The 15,097-nt window shown below is 43.9% G+C and overlaps 1 protein-coding gene across 11 annotated transcripts in view; it reads right to left on the reverse strand.

The window, feature by feature from the left end:
• Window positions 1-14,655, reverse strand: part of LOC122537124 (ryanodine receptor) — a 39,640-nt gene extending 24,985 nt beyond the window's left edge. For 8 of the 11 annotated variants that reach the window (XM_043670091.1, XM_043670096.1, XM_043670094.1 and 5 more), the window contains exons 1-12: window positions 14,484-14,655; window positions 11,812-12,269; window positions 3,915-4,019; window positions 3,691-3,789; window positions 2,625-2,639; window positions 1,988-2,065; window positions 1,823-1,898; window positions 1,617-1,729; window positions 1,000-1,199; window positions 572-754; window positions 314-485; window positions 76-245 (exon numbers count right to left, since the gene is read on the reverse strand). In XM_043670091.1, the coding sequence (XP_043526026.1) occupies window positions 76-245; window positions 314-485; window positions 572-754; window positions 1,000-1,199; window positions 1,617-1,729; window positions 1,823-1,898; window positions 1,988-2,065; window positions 2,625-2,639; window positions 3,691-3,789; window positions 3,915-4,019; window positions 11,812-11,865 (1,265 nt within the window). In that variant the 5' untranslated portion in view covers window positions 11,866-12,269; window positions 14,484-14,655. The remainder of the gene's footprint in view (window positions 1-75; window positions 246-313; window positions 486-571; window positions 755-999; window positions 1,200-1,616; window positions 1,730-1,822; window positions 1,899-1,987; window positions 2,066-2,624; window positions 2,640-3,690; window positions 3,790-3,914; window positions 4,020-11,811; window positions 12,270-14,483) is intronic. The other 3 variants (XM_043670098.1, XM_043670097.1, XM_043670100.1) reach the window with 1 other exon arrangement.
• Window positions 14,656-15,097: the final 442 nt, after the last annotated feature.

Raw genomic sequence — 15,097 nt, forward strand, 5'->3', positions numbered from 1 at the left:
AAAAAAAAAAAAAAAAAAAAAAAAAAAATGCAGGAGAGATCACGGTGTCAAAGTCCGGAGCCGATAGATACTCACGTGATGAACTGGGTGAACAGACTGCTGCACTTTCGGATCACACGGGCCGTTCGCGACTCCTCCTCTTGAGACCGAGAGAAGTCCAAACCGTCGTCCATCTTCCCCTCTTCGTGAAGGACGGCTTGCTTCTCCTCCACTTTACCCACGCCCTTTTTCTTCGTCTCGTACGACTGCGACACGAGTCAGAGCCAATGTCAAACGCCAATGTCCTCGTTCACTCGAGGAAAGAATACTGTACCTTGTACGAGACCCAGAGGCAAGTAGTGGCGTGTTGCATGATGACGGTCGAGTCGCCATACTTGATGATCGGTGTGCCGATAACTTCGAGGTCCTTGTCCTCGAGGACGATCTTCTGGTCATCCTTCTCTTGCCTCAGCCAAAACGTCGAGGTTTCGATGGTCGCCTCGTTCCTTTAAAACGCAGCGGCGTAATCGTCGGCGATTATCGGCGCGACATTCGACGTGACCCTTGAACTTTTCCAATAATAAATGCTCACCTATCGACCAGGTATAGTTCGTTGTTTTCCTTCACGCCAAGGTAACGTCCGGTTGTCAAGTGTCTGATCCTCATCGGGTGCAACCAATTGATGAAACCACCGGCCCATTTCGTTCTCGCCAGCTCCAGCCTCCATAGAGATCGCGCCTGGCTCATCACGCTGCCACCCTCGTAGATCACTATACTGTAAAACGATATATTTACCGCTATGCGAAGCCGTACACTACTTCAGCCGCTCTAATCGAATTATCCCTGAATTCCTGGATTTTGAAAATTACCTACGACTGGCGGCTGACTTTTTGACATGAAATGAAATGAAAGTTTAAAGGGATGAGTTGAAAAAAAATAGTTTGAAGAAAAAAATAGAACTAGCGCAGTCTGACAAGTCTAGAGAGAGTGTTGAAAAGGGTCGAATCTTTTGACATTTACTTCTGACTCGGTGACGTGCCCCATGTCGACGGTATCGTGAGGCACTCGTCGCCGCCGTGGAAGAATCGTAGAACGTCACCGCCAAATACGTAACCGACGTACTTCATCCGGCTAATTCCAGTGCCGTAAGGTTGCACCGACCAGTGGGTTACGTGAAACGAGGCGTTAACCACTGACAGGTCGTTTTCTTTTGTTGTGTGCTAGAGAAAATGTAAGAGAAATTTAAAATGTATTTTAACGCGTACAGCAAAATGTATTTCTTTTTTTTTTTTTAACCCAGTAACACACACACGTGGAGATCCAACGGATTGACTGACCGGATAATTAGATTATAATTTATCCAGCTATAAATATCGTTTGTTGAACTCTCTAAAATGAATATTTTTATAAAGGAGCATAAAATGTATTCGAACAATAATAACGATAATAATAATATAACAAATGTTACATTGTATTATTGCATACGGATAATGATAATAATGTAACAGCAAATGTAACTTTCTACTAGTTGTTGGCAAACATTTTACACAAGTGTCACGTGTGTATCGCCAGGTTGAGGAAGAGATCATTAGGACAGTGAAGTAGAAATGCGATTGCTTTTCATTCATGTTGCTTACTAAGTATCTCTCGGTGGCCACAGATACCAGAATAAGGTCATCACCGACTCGGACCTTCTCACCCTCTGACCTCTGTTTCGACGCTGGATGCACAGTCCACCAGCAAGCCTCGCCTAAATGATCAATGATATTACGTGCATAAGCATGGCAGGAATTGATATCGAGGAGTTCATATATATTAATTTGATCGCGTTCCATCGGCTAACCTTGAGAATGCTGCTGCAGACCGACGTCGAAAGCCAACTTGTCGTTGGACGAGCTGGTCGATAAACAAGCCAAATACTGCGAACGAAATACAACCAGTTATTCGATTTTGTGGAAACGGCAATTGAACGTGGGTCTACCCGCGAACAGCGTACGATTTTACTTACCATGTCGCTGTTCTGATGCCTCAGTAAAATGGCGTTGCCGTACAGTAACGTTCTGTGTCCAGATCCAGTGCCCTTTCCCTAAAATTATGGAACGACAATTCTACATACGCGACTGGAACGATTACGCAGACACGCCGAGATACATGTAGAAGGATTAAAAAAGAAGAAGAAGAAGAAGAAGAAAAAAAAAAGAACCATAAACGAAAGTACACAAGCATACCGATAAGAGAAGGCCATAAATAATGAGATTGTTAACGAACGAATGTCAACGGCAGGCATGTATTTCATGCTCGTATTCGTGATCGGAAACGGTAAATGCATGAAATTGATTGCGTGTTAATTCAACATAAAAGAGAAAAGAACGCAGTCAACAGAGATCCACGTGATCAGCATACAGGTACGTACAACATAACGTGTCAGCTATGAACATAAAATGCACAGATACATAACGAAGAAGAAATCGAAGTCTCAACAAAAGAGAAAACGTAAAGAATAATAATCAAATAGAAAAGAAAGAGAGAGAGAGAGAGAGAGAAAAGAAAAGAAAGACAGTAAAGATCAATGCAAGCAAATGACGTTACTCACAAGCATGAACGTAAACAGAGTGTCTTAGAGTGATACGGAAGAGTATACTTACTAAATTTTCTTGCTGCTGCAAACAGAAACATAGGTGTTGTAAATCTCATCTATTTGCTTTGCCAATCGGATAGGTGGATAAAGAAAGAGTAAAGTAAGAGAGAAAAGATTTGGTGAGTACGCCTACAATGTCGATCGATAGGTAAAAGTATGGTTTTCTTTTTCTTTTTGCGATTTTTGAGTCACGCAGTGTTTCTTTTTTTTCTTTTTTTTCTTTTTTTTCTTTTTTTTTTTTGGTGAAATTCGCGTTTTTGCGATGAGTTGCAACGCTTCAGCGTGGACGCAACAGAAAGTCGGACATAAACATAAAGGGACAAAAGACAATACGGACAAACGAAAGACAATTTTGAAACGTGTTACACGGCTACAATGGACGCATGCCACAATTATTACGTGTTGGACAAGGAAACGTGCGGATGCATTCAGAAAATTGTTCGTCTGTGTGTTCGTTGTATCGAGAAATAAACGAAAAAAGAAGTTAAAAAAAAAAAAAAAAAGGAACGGAAAGTAGACGAAGAAAAGAAAAACGCAGTCAATCAAACAACAAGTGAACTTGTCGAGAAACAAACAGCTTTGCAAAATCGCGAGTAATCTACTTTCTAAGTGCATCGTTCTGTTTAGTTGGTACGTTTCTTTTTACAAAAAGTAAGGCTAATGACATTGATTAATCTCTCCTGCATACGATACATGAAATCAGATGGATTTTATGGCCCACTCCTATGCAGGTGATCGTCACTGTACGGAGGTCGTTCACGTCGACTGATCGATTTACGCACGATACAGAGGAGAGTCCTGTTCGTACCGTGCGCGTTAAAAATGCCGCGGCTGTTCGTTGCAGCCGCGACCAACGAACAGGGGGAACAAAATTGCGTGACGAGAACGTCTGCACAGGAAAACGAAAAGAAAAAAAAAGAAAAAAGAAAAAAGAAAAAAGGAAAGGAAGAAAGAACGACATCACGGTGTCTCGAAGATTGTACGAAAAGAAATTAGAAAAGAAACGATCGGTTTGTCTCGGTGGACACGTGAGGACTCGTATGGTGTAGGGTAATAAAGAAATAGTACGTTACCGTCTCGGAACCGGCAGCGGTAACCAATTCCTGCAGAGCTCTCACCGAGAGAGCCTGTTCTATTACGAATACGCATTGCGACAGGTCAGGCGGTATGTTCTACAATCGTAAACAAAATGGTCGATATTAAATTTCTCCATTCGCTTTGGCTCGACTTTGGCGAATAGTCGAATAAACACACGCTGGCAAACGCAGTGAAGTAACCGCTTAATTTTAAGCCTTACCTTGTCTGCGATGTTCTCAAGGAAACAGTGTCGATTACCAAACCCCTCGGCTGCGAGGCAAACCCTTTCGCCAGTTGCTGTGCAGGAGAGACACACCATGTCCTCCTACAATTTCCATTTCCGATGTATCAGTTTCGATTGTTGTAACCCTTTAATTGTAACCGTCGAAAATAGGAAACAGCGCCGGCTCGTTTGTTGTCTCACAATTTTTCAATTTTCAACATCGTAACATTCTGCAAACGCTACAGAATTTTTTCGTTGCAACGATCTTTTGTTATTGTTTGAAAATCGAGTGTTGGGAAACGCTGATCTGTTCTTTCCCGTAACATTGTGCAAACTCGAATAAACCGAAAGATAAAGTTTTCCTTTACATGTAATAAATAATGCGACCGTTCGAATGCTTCACTTAATTTAGAGACATAAAAAGGAGGCGGAGAGGGGGAGGAAGTGACGATGTGTTGAAGAAACGATTCATTGATGCGTTGGTAACACGAGGTCCGTGCAGACGACCTTTGCGAAATATAACGCGAGCCAAATGTTGGGCAGATGTTACGCACAGTGCCAGAACCAATTTGGACGGTTTGAGGAATGCGCGGCATTGGTTTTTACACACGCATACCAGGAAACGCTTCTGAAGACTTTCATAGCGGATTGTCAGGGGAACGATATCGCCGAGTTTTACTACTGCAAGCCCTAAAGACGTTACTTAAGAAACGAGAGTGGTATTCCTCGATCTAGACTGTGGCTCCTAGAGTGAGTCATATCTCAATTGTTATGCGACTCGGACAATGCACAACGCAATTCGGCGAGAATATGCAGACGACGATTTTCTTGAGACTTGACCACTGTACCTATATATTTAAAATATTTGTGTTAAATTTCGCGCAAAGCAACAACACTTATACTTTCGAGAGGGTTTATTCTGCGTTATGATCGTGGTCAAGGAAAATGTTACAAGGTCTTCCTGATAAAAAGGAGTATTTTTCTCTTCTTTTTATAATGGCTATCTATAGTAAATTGAAGGGAGGGGGAAAGAAGCGTGGATGGAATTTGAATAAGTGTTCGTAAGGCACTTTCGAAGGACTATCGCTGATCCAGTGTCAGCACTGAGACTTAGTTATCTAACATTTGGGCAGATTAGGGTACAGTAGAACCAGACAGTTAAGGAAACAAGACTGAGAAAAAATATATTACAGGCTTTTATAACAAATTCGAGTCTTCCTTCAAACTAAATCGCTGTAAATATACAAAATTTCAATACTGGGGAAAATCGAAATTGCTCAACGTGTTGATCAATTCGACGATTTTAATGGACACGTAGCGAGAGTATTTTTAAAGCAGCGTTACGATCGCGGATAGATTTAGAGTTTCGAAGCGGATCTGTGAATGGCTGAGCCGAAATTTGCACGTGTGACTCGAATTAGCGTTCGATAGCGCGCGAGAGAGACGCGAGTTTTCCACGCTCGATAACGCGATGAAACGATCGGACCCGGAGGGTAATTGCGATCAACGATGAGTGTAACGTAACAAAGTTATTTCTATCGTCGACGACGACCTGTCGCGGCCGTGTCGTACCGCCTGCAAAAATTCCCTAACGTTTCTCAATTTATTTGATTCGTACCGGCGCGCGGTGTCGAGACTAACGACGATTCTGCTTCGTTACTTTGCATATCTCTCATGCAGATAAAAGAATGATATTCAAACGCAAACGCGAATAATAAAATAAGAAACGTTGCGGGTAATGTTGTAAGTTAAACGTGTTCGGATAATTTGAATACAATGTGAAGGTACATTGTGTTAAGAATTTTTGAACATTTATCTAACGAAAATATCGGTAATGTTATACAATTGATAATCCACATGTCTATTATAAATTATAATCGATGAAGCCAATCATTTATGACCAATATAATATGCAACAAACCAATCATTTTCATGAAATTTAATCATCTCATTCTCCGTTTCAATTGTTTGTTGATAACATAATTTCTGGCAGGATCGATCGATGAGCAAACTATAATTTCTGTCGAATTACCAGCTGTGTAACGTATAATAGCCACTTTTCTTTCTCAATACTCCATTCGACTCGACGGAGGACTGGAACGCGTACGGACGATGAACCGAAATAAACTAATTATTTCCGCTGTCCGCGAGATCGACCGCGATCGAAGGTGCAACGTGTTGCAAATCGCAGAGCATGCGGGTCAAGGGTGTGCCTGTATTTCATTATCGAACAATCCGAGCGATTTTCTGCTTCGAACGCGCAGTGGATATAATGAATCGTATCGATTTTCATGTATCGAGGAGCTTGCTCTGCATTTCTCAACCTTCGCCCGAAAGATCCGTGCCGCGAAGTTGAATCTTGCTCGCGTTGCGTGAAATTCATTCACAAAACACCGTACGAGGAATTCCCCGTTCAATCGCGTTGATTATAATTGCACGCTTTGAACGAACGTTCCGATCGCGACGAGCCGCGACGTTAATTGCCGATCGATATCTTTATTGTACTTTGTGAAGAGCACTTTCCAAAGCGTCGGTGCCGGCCCGTTGCAACCGTACGAAACCGCCGTGAGCAATCATCGTGAAACGTTGTTACAGTATAAAGGTCTAATTAAAAATTACACTGTACAGCTTTGCAGAACTTTTATTCGAGCAAAGACTTTCACACGGGAACTTATCTATGTAAAAAATGCTGGATGCAATACTGAATAAAAAGACTGATCGTGGGTCCTTTTTGTCTAGCATAGAGAAAAGGATTCGTAATTTCTAGGATAGATAGTACTCGTCGAAACGTGAAGAAAAATCCTAGTGCGTCGAGAAATTAATAGTTTCAAAGTTGTAGACAATTTTTTTATCGAAAAAATAAATTTCTTCGCTTCGAGAGCTATCATATATCAATTTTTCTGATTTACTGCGTCTCCTCCTTCCATTTCTGTGCACGCTTGACATCTTCGACATCAAAGAAGATGTCAAGATGAATTACGTGCTCTTTCAAAGATTCCCAGATGTGTTCCAACTTTTTCACAACCGAAACGAAGAATCGTTTGCAACTATGAAATTATTTATTTTATGTTTATTAGGGCAACCTTTTTTTTTTCTTTTTCACAACCGAAACGAAGAATCGTTTGCAACTATGAAACTATTCAGTTTATGTTTATTAGGGCAACCCTTTTTTTCTATTCACTCTGTAGAGTAGTGTTCTTTTAAGTATCCACAGTCGTTAAAAGAGATAGTGTATTCCGCGAATTGGCACCAAAAGAAAGATTGGGGATGAATCAACTGTTATACCAATATCAGGCACGTGCGGCGAATTCCAGTGTTGTTTACTACATTATTTGATCGTAAAGGAATTTATCATTTCAACATTTTGTTTAAACTGAATACATTTAAACTGTTCTAAATTTAATACGTACATACTTTTAAACTAAATAAAGCAATAAATTATAACAAAGCAATAATGATCAAACGACTGTTGTTAATCTAAACTTCTCGAAAATCGATTGAAATTCCTCTAAAAATAGTTGTTAACAAATAATTATCAATAACTGAATGGAAAGCTTGAATAAAGGTCTTGTTACATTCTCATCGGTATTAAATTAATAATGCAAGTGGTATGATTCTATAGTCGTATTAATATATACGAATTGAACGTGTATTTTTTATTTAATATAAAATTTGCTAAATTTGCTAATTGATCGATATGTGTCCGAAACAATCATGTGTCGAAATATCAGTGTCATATATTTTGTTTCATGTTTCACGGGTAGAATGGAAATGGTCTCAGTTCCAAGAATTGGTGAAGATAGGAACGGACGCTTAAGTGGGCACGATTGTATATCCTCGCCGATTTGTACGTTGTACTTGGCCAAAGTACTTCACGACGACTCGATACCTGACCAATTCCAAACAACGTTAACGGTACGTTCTTTGCGTTCTCGTACGTAGGCCGTACCCGCGTTAACTTGCATGTTTTTCGACGTACAGGAATCTTTAATGAAGAGATGCCTACACTGGCTGTATTGATCACACGGAACAATGCGAGCCGTCGATCGCTAAAATTAACTGTCGCCACGCTTTTAAAGACGAGAGAGCCGAAGTGACTGCCGCTTAAACGGCCCAGTTTATTATTAATCTTAATTAGCCGGTATTCTCGGCTTGTTGCAGCGACCAACAAGCGGGCCGCGAAAGTGTGCACGGTAATTTCGAGTGGCGCCCTGCGATGCCAACAGTCGTTGACTTAATTAATGATCGTTACGCACGAACCGGCGACGACACGATTCGGTCTCTCTCGGTTGTCTGCCTCTTCATATTCCGCGAGACGTTGCCCGAACGTTTTCATTCGCCGGTCGCCGATCAAAAATAACATTTTGCACGCGCGCTCGTATCGACGGGCGAGATAATCTCGAACGCCACGAAATTTGTTACGTCATTTTCGAACGAAATTGAAGAAGGGCAAGGAGAAAAGTTGGATAACGGAATTTTGTTCCCATTTCCGTTCTTTCTCGAAGCCGGGTGAAAATTGATTCACCACTCTCGGACTGTCGCCGTTCTCGCTGCGACGCCAGGCCAGCAGTAATTTCACGAAGATTATGCGTGTTTGTCTTCGTTGAACTGGATAAACAGGGCAGGCTGTACATTTCGTTTAATCCGATTAATCGGATAGCTCCGGTAGTAAACGGAACGCGAAACGAGACGAGACGAGACCAGAGACACTGAGGGGGGAAAAAATTGAAATTATCGATTTTTCACGGGCCAGTCGGCGATACTGTCGTATCGACGCTCGATTCCCGCGACGCTATCGATTCTCGCGTTCGTATCGGGGCGAATCTAGCCGACGAAAGCTTCAAATGTTTCCAACTGTTTGGACATTTTGGATTTTGGCCGCGGGCAATCAAATTTCCAAGTAGAATTTAACAGCAACGGTACCGGCGGTGCGGTATGGATCGGCCATTCGAGTATGAAAATTCCAATGACGATAGGTGAGACATGTTGATGGTCCGAGCTAGTGCATAATCGCGTTTAAAATCATTTGTGTGTGTGTATGTGTGTGTCTGTCTGATCTGTTGATACTGTCAAACGAGTTGTTGACTTTTGCTACAAATGGATCATTCTCGACTCAGTTTTGTCCAGTGAATTCCACCTGCTTCGCGCACGATCAACGTAAATAACGAATCAACCTGTAGTATTGCCTGTAGTTCAATTTAACCTCAAAGGTTTCACCGTAGAAACAGTGAAATAATACTCATCTCTGTTGAGACAATCGATTCGCGACAGGTCGCACCGCCAGTTGAAAACGCACGACGAGCAACGACGTCGCGTTTTGCGTGCTACGGAACGTTATCTCCTTCCGATTTAATTTAGTGGGATATGTACAAAAATGCTGATATATCTTATTAGGGGGAAACACGAAATTTGGTGACGATCGATAACATTGTTCCCGTTAGGCATGAGCAAATATATCCGGTTATGTCTCGCAGTCACGAAAGCCACTTACAGTTACCCAACACTTTGAACGGGTCGTGTAATTTCATTAACGCGTAATTTTCTTCGTCGACTTTTCCCCCTTTTACGATTCGTTTAATCGAACGTCTCGACGCAGCTGAAGGAGGCACGACAAAGAAAGGTAATTTTATTGCGGCCTGTGTTTCGAAAGAGACAGTTCTTCGTGATATGATAATTCCCCCGGAGACCTTGAAACTTGAACGACTTTGCTTTTACGTGGTACGCGGTTCTTCAAAGATTCCTCCGTAGAACTTCTGGGCCACGAAATAGCTCTTCCGGACGATTCTTCTTGACAATGTTTCGAATTCAGTGCAATTCTCAGTACTGTTTAACGAGTTGGTGGATCTTTGAGATAACTTTTAGAGATAGCGATACGAAGGATTATCGAACGACGACTCTACGATTTTCTCACCAATGTTGCTTAAACAGCTCTCGATTTTCGAAATCTACAGAGAGACATTTTATGAATCTCCACTCTCTATCACGCCCACAAGAAATTTTAAGCTCTTCGCGAGTGAATGTCGCCAAATTCGAGACGTGTCGGTGTCAGACGTGTCAGAAGAAAAGTATATCTCTCTTTCTATGACTATTATTAGATGATGGAAGTTTCACAGTGTACATACACTACGTTGCTTGCGTTGACTCTTCAGGGTATCACGTCTCGCAAACAGTTCGTAAGCTATGAAGGACGGATATTAGAGACAGGGGTTTCAACGTTGTTCGTTCTCTCGATAGGAACGTAGCACAACAGGAAGTCCACGGAGAACCGAATCCAGGCATAGAGAAACCAGTGGTCGAAAGGGTGGCCAGAGGGGAGAGAGAACCGCGAATGCGTCGAAGAAGGAGAAGAAGATCCAGATGCATCTGCAGGCCGTCTGCACGCAGAAGGAAAATCGTGTCGACCAATCCTTTCATCATTTTTTACCTGGAAATGTACTTTAAATCGCCAGAGAAGCGCGTGACGATAGTGGCTCGGGAGGCTGGTAAGCAATGGAGTGCCATGTCGGACAGTTCGAAGGCAAAATACATAGAGCTCGCCGAGAGGGCGAAACGTCGAAGATACTCCACGAGGAGATAGGTCTCTCGAAATAGAAGAGTCTGGTTTACTGTGACGATGGCCTGGAAAGAACCGATGGAGGAAAGCGTCGAAATTCTCGCGTGAAACAAAGTTGACGAGAATCGAAATCGTTGGGAACGTGAAACGTTTGGAATCCCGAGTAACCGAAGAACGCGGAACGAATCTGCGAGAGTGGTTATCGTCGTAAAAGTCGAGGCACCGTGTCGAAATTCAAATCGTGGCATCCGTGTTCGAAGAACGAGAAAAAGAAAAAAAGAAGAAAAAAGAGAAATAGATGACGTCCCGTGTGTATATCGATTCGCACTGAAACACATTTTGTACCTTATGAAGCAAATATACGTGTTTTTTATACGTGGGAAAAAAAATAACGGGACGATTATTGGAGAAAATGGAGAAGGCAGATAACAGAGGAAGGTAAGAAACGAGGAGGAAGAGAAAAAAAAAAAAACATAATAATCGATGGACACACGCGTGGCAATGATGTTGATCGGCGATGTTCCCCGATAAGAGGACCGCGTGCATCAGAGGGAGAGAAAGAGAGAGAGAGAGAGAGATGTATTTTTACTACAGGCGGGTATTAAAGAGTCGAGCATCGAGCGCGTGCAGCTTACGGAAGCTCAAGGCTGCAGCTACCCTCTCGGTCACTATGTTACTGCTTGATCCTTGCGGGCCGAACGAGGTCAAGGTCGTTCGGTGCGAGAACTTTAAGTGCTTCCACGATTCATTGAATTCCTCCCCCTTGTGCTCGTCCTTTGCATCGGAAAATCGCGATTTTATGCAAGACTACGGCTTTATGCGGCGAGCGCACAGAGGCGGCAACAGCAGCACCGTAAACACCGCGCGCACGCCGCAAACGCTAACTTTAAACGCTTGCTAAGCGGATTTACACGACGTCGCTTGCTCGTTTCCTATACGAACGCGTTCAAGCCTGAACCGACCTTTTATGCCGCCGCGTTCTTTCATTACACCGAGACCGATCCTTCAATAACATTTCAATAACGTCGCGCGCTTCTCCACCGTCACCCACGTGATAACTCGGGCCGTTCGAAGCTCGTTCAGCGCGCGACTTTTACGCGAGATTTTATCGTCTCGTTCGAACACACTTATCGAACGACGATCTCTCGTTGTCTCGAACGATCAGCGTTTGCACACTCATCAAAATATAACGCACAACTTCAATCTGACGATTCAACGTTTAAACGTTCCTTTGCAATCGTAGCAACGAATTGTAGCTAAGAAACAAATGTCCAGACGCTGTCAATTTTGAAGAGAAAAAAAAAAAAAAGGTACACGAATGAATGAAAAAGCGTGACTTACCGTGCGAAGGAAGGATACGTCATCCTGCTCGGAGCCACCCTCGCTGTCAGCCATCCCGTCGGTACGTTTTCACGCCGCAGGATGACGTCGAGTTCGGTTCACCTCTGCCTCGCGTTACTCTCCTCCCGGTGGTTGTTGGTCTGGCCTGATTCTCAGCGACGAACGTCCACCGTCCCCCGAGCCAAGGTAGTCGATAGGGCGCGGACGAACGGTCACACACGATCACGATTCGACATGGTTCGCCTTCCCGGTGGCACACGCACGTCTGCCGGTAGAACAACGTTTACGCGCTGTGCCGACGACAACGACGACGACGACGACGACGACCACGACGACGGCGACGACGACGACGACCAACACCAGCAGAACGGTGTCGACGACGTCCTAACCTCCGATGGTGCACCAATGATCAGCAACTACTGGCCGGAGAGTATGGCTCGCGCGAACCTCGGCAACCCCTGCGCAAGCGCCCGTTTCTTTCAATCAAATTCCGCATGCTCGAAATTCCGTCGTAACGAACACAACACAACAGGAGACGCGCACGCCTCCCCTTGTCGCTGTTTATTCTTTATCGGGGCAATCTGCCCATTTCGGTGATTCGAGTGGCTTAAAAAGGAGGGTGAGCAGCTTGGGGATTCCTCGAATCTCGATGAGCAACGTTCATCGAGTTTCGTAGTCTTGGCGAGTTTAAACAGACCGCCGAGCGTTTTCGAAATTTGTTAGAAATTTGTGGGAACATTCTAGGCTAGGTTTGTTACCGATCGAGTGGATGTAAGAACGACCACTGCTTTGGCGTTCTCCGGGAAACGTTAATTTGATATCGCGTTACTGAGAAGGAAGCCAGAGACACGGGAAATTATATCACTTTCTACGCGCGTTGGTTTGAGGGGGGAAAAAAAAGTTTGACTGAATTTCCGCGCGTTTCATTGAACAGAGAGAGAGAGAGAGAGAGAAAAAAAAAGAAATCGTGACCTGGAATATTATTTCTGCTTCGTGCATTTTTCTACTAGAACATACGTCCATTATCTAACGAATCCAAATATCTTGATACATTGAAGATCGCTCGGTCGATTATTTCTCCAATGAATCGTCAGCGCGTAATTAATCACCACGAGGCGATCTTCATAGGCGATCACTGCTAATGGCGGCGTTAATTGCAACAGCGTCGGTACCATTGTTGTTAACGACATTATCGGTTTTACTATTTACGTAATTGCCGTGATGATGCGTAAACGTGCGTCAATTAAACCGAGGAAGGTTCCAGCGCGCGGGAGCCTGTATATTTAGATGTAAATTCAACGGGTGACGAGTTTGAGTAAAAATAGTTTAGAACAACCATCCCCCTCGCGGTTACTTCCGGTGCAGTTTAAGACGCACAACGATCTGACTCACTTCGGCAACAAATGCCTCTCCCCCAAATGTTGCGTTTCATTCTGAAATTCTGCGTCGAATTTGTCAGCCGAGGTAGACGAAAACACACGTGGTCACGAGTGATCCGATAATTGAATTTAACCCGCGAATAAATCCAATTTCGTGCGAGTCTTTCGATCAAGTTTCGAAGCAGCTTTCCGTTCCCCGGGGATACGATATTGACTGCGGGACTGCGAACGAACGTCGATCGCGAAGGAAATTAGCTAATTAAACACCACACACCGTGGACGATGACAAGACAACGATCGACGACGTTGACGCAAGCAGACGCACCGCATCGAGCATCGGACCCATTTCAATCCCGCGTCTATTTCCAGCAACCGAGCAGAAATAGATGCATTTACCACAGCACGGTGTGCGCTTGGCCGTGCCTGCACTCGAATTAGAAATGGTAACGCGTTAATCGAAGGTTAAGGATATCACGGCTTGGATGTCCTAGCCGCGATTTCTCGCAGAGATCGTACGAGGATTCGGACGTACGACCGTCGATAAATCACCAACGCGTTGCCGCGCGAGCTGGCAACGAATCAACAGAAAGTATTGTCCGCGTGCTAAATATTTCCCTCGAACAATTCTCACGAAAAGGCGAGAATATATATATATATATAAAATTGTACCATTGGAAACGGAACCGTGTTCGTCTCGCTGCGAGTGTTTCGCAATTTTGGAAATTCGTTGCCAGAATATACACTAACGACGTGAAGGATCGAGCATCGCCGCGTGCATCCGAAATAAATATACCAGTGTCTCTATGCGCGATCCATCTTTTCGATCGAGCAATCGACCTCGTACGTGTCTGCAATTAAAAAGAAGTACAAACTTTCGAGAACGAACGCTCCCTGCGGGCACGTATTCGCGCCCAACCCGTACGCAGCCACGCACACACACTCCTCGATGCGTACCGTATGCAAATACATCGAGGTCGATCGGTCTCCCGAGTGTCCGCAATGCAACTGGTAACCCACGCCGCGTTACCTTCAAACTGCACCCTCCTTTTCCTTTTTTCTTTTTTTTTTTCTTGTTTTCCTTTCTTTTCTCTTCATCCACTTCACTGTATCGCGAAACAGACGAATCGGTCTGAAGAAAGCAACTGGCCTCGAGAAATTTCACCTCGAGCATCGAAAATGAAAATTACGAAGAAACTTCCATTTATGTATACGCACTGTATTGCACACACACACACACACACACAGAAATAGAGAGAGAGAGGGAGAGAGAGAAAGAGAAACGGTGACACTCACTTTTCTTTGAAGTCGATTTCCGGATCGACCTGGATCGAGCCGAAGAGTAGCTCGCTCGTGCGATTCAGGATGGCTGGATCCTTCGTTTTCTCGGTCGGGCCCCACCGACGATATTCGTATCGAGGCTCAAGCGAGCTTCTGCCGGAGCACGGAGCCGAGCGGAATGAAGCGAGCAGAGCGAGCAAGCGAGCGAGCTAGCCGCTCTCTTCGGCTATTTTCAGCCACGAGCCGAGCCTGCGTTGGCTCTCCTCACGCGACGCGTCGTCGTTCCTCCGTCGTTGCACGCGAAACACACCGTGTTGCTCTAGCTTCACGCCTCTTATCATTCTACCTCGACGAATTACGCGGAAATTCAATAACAAACGGGTTTTTTTTTTCAGACGATCTCGTCGAAATTTTCTTTAAGACATCTCGGTAGAGCGATGTACAAACTATTCTCAATTCGTCAACGATTCGTTTCTCCCTGACTTTTGCCTGGTATTTTCTAAACGTATTTTATGCGAGCACAAGTTGACACAAGAGAAGAATGTTATTTATTGTTGCAACATTTATATTTACGACAGTTTCATTGAGCCGGTGCTGCGGTATCGCAATCGTCACGTCGCCGCTGGCGA

Source organism: Frieseomelitta varia, unplaced genomic scaffold, assembly GCF_011392965.1.
Source record: "Frieseomelitta varia isolate USP_RPSP 00005682 unplaced genomic scaffold, Fvar_1.2 scaffold_886, whole genome shotgun sequence".
In the NCBI taxonomy this organism is placed as follows: domain Eukaryota; kingdom Metazoa; phylum Arthropoda; class Insecta; order Hymenoptera; family Apidae; genus Frieseomelitta; species Frieseomelitta varia.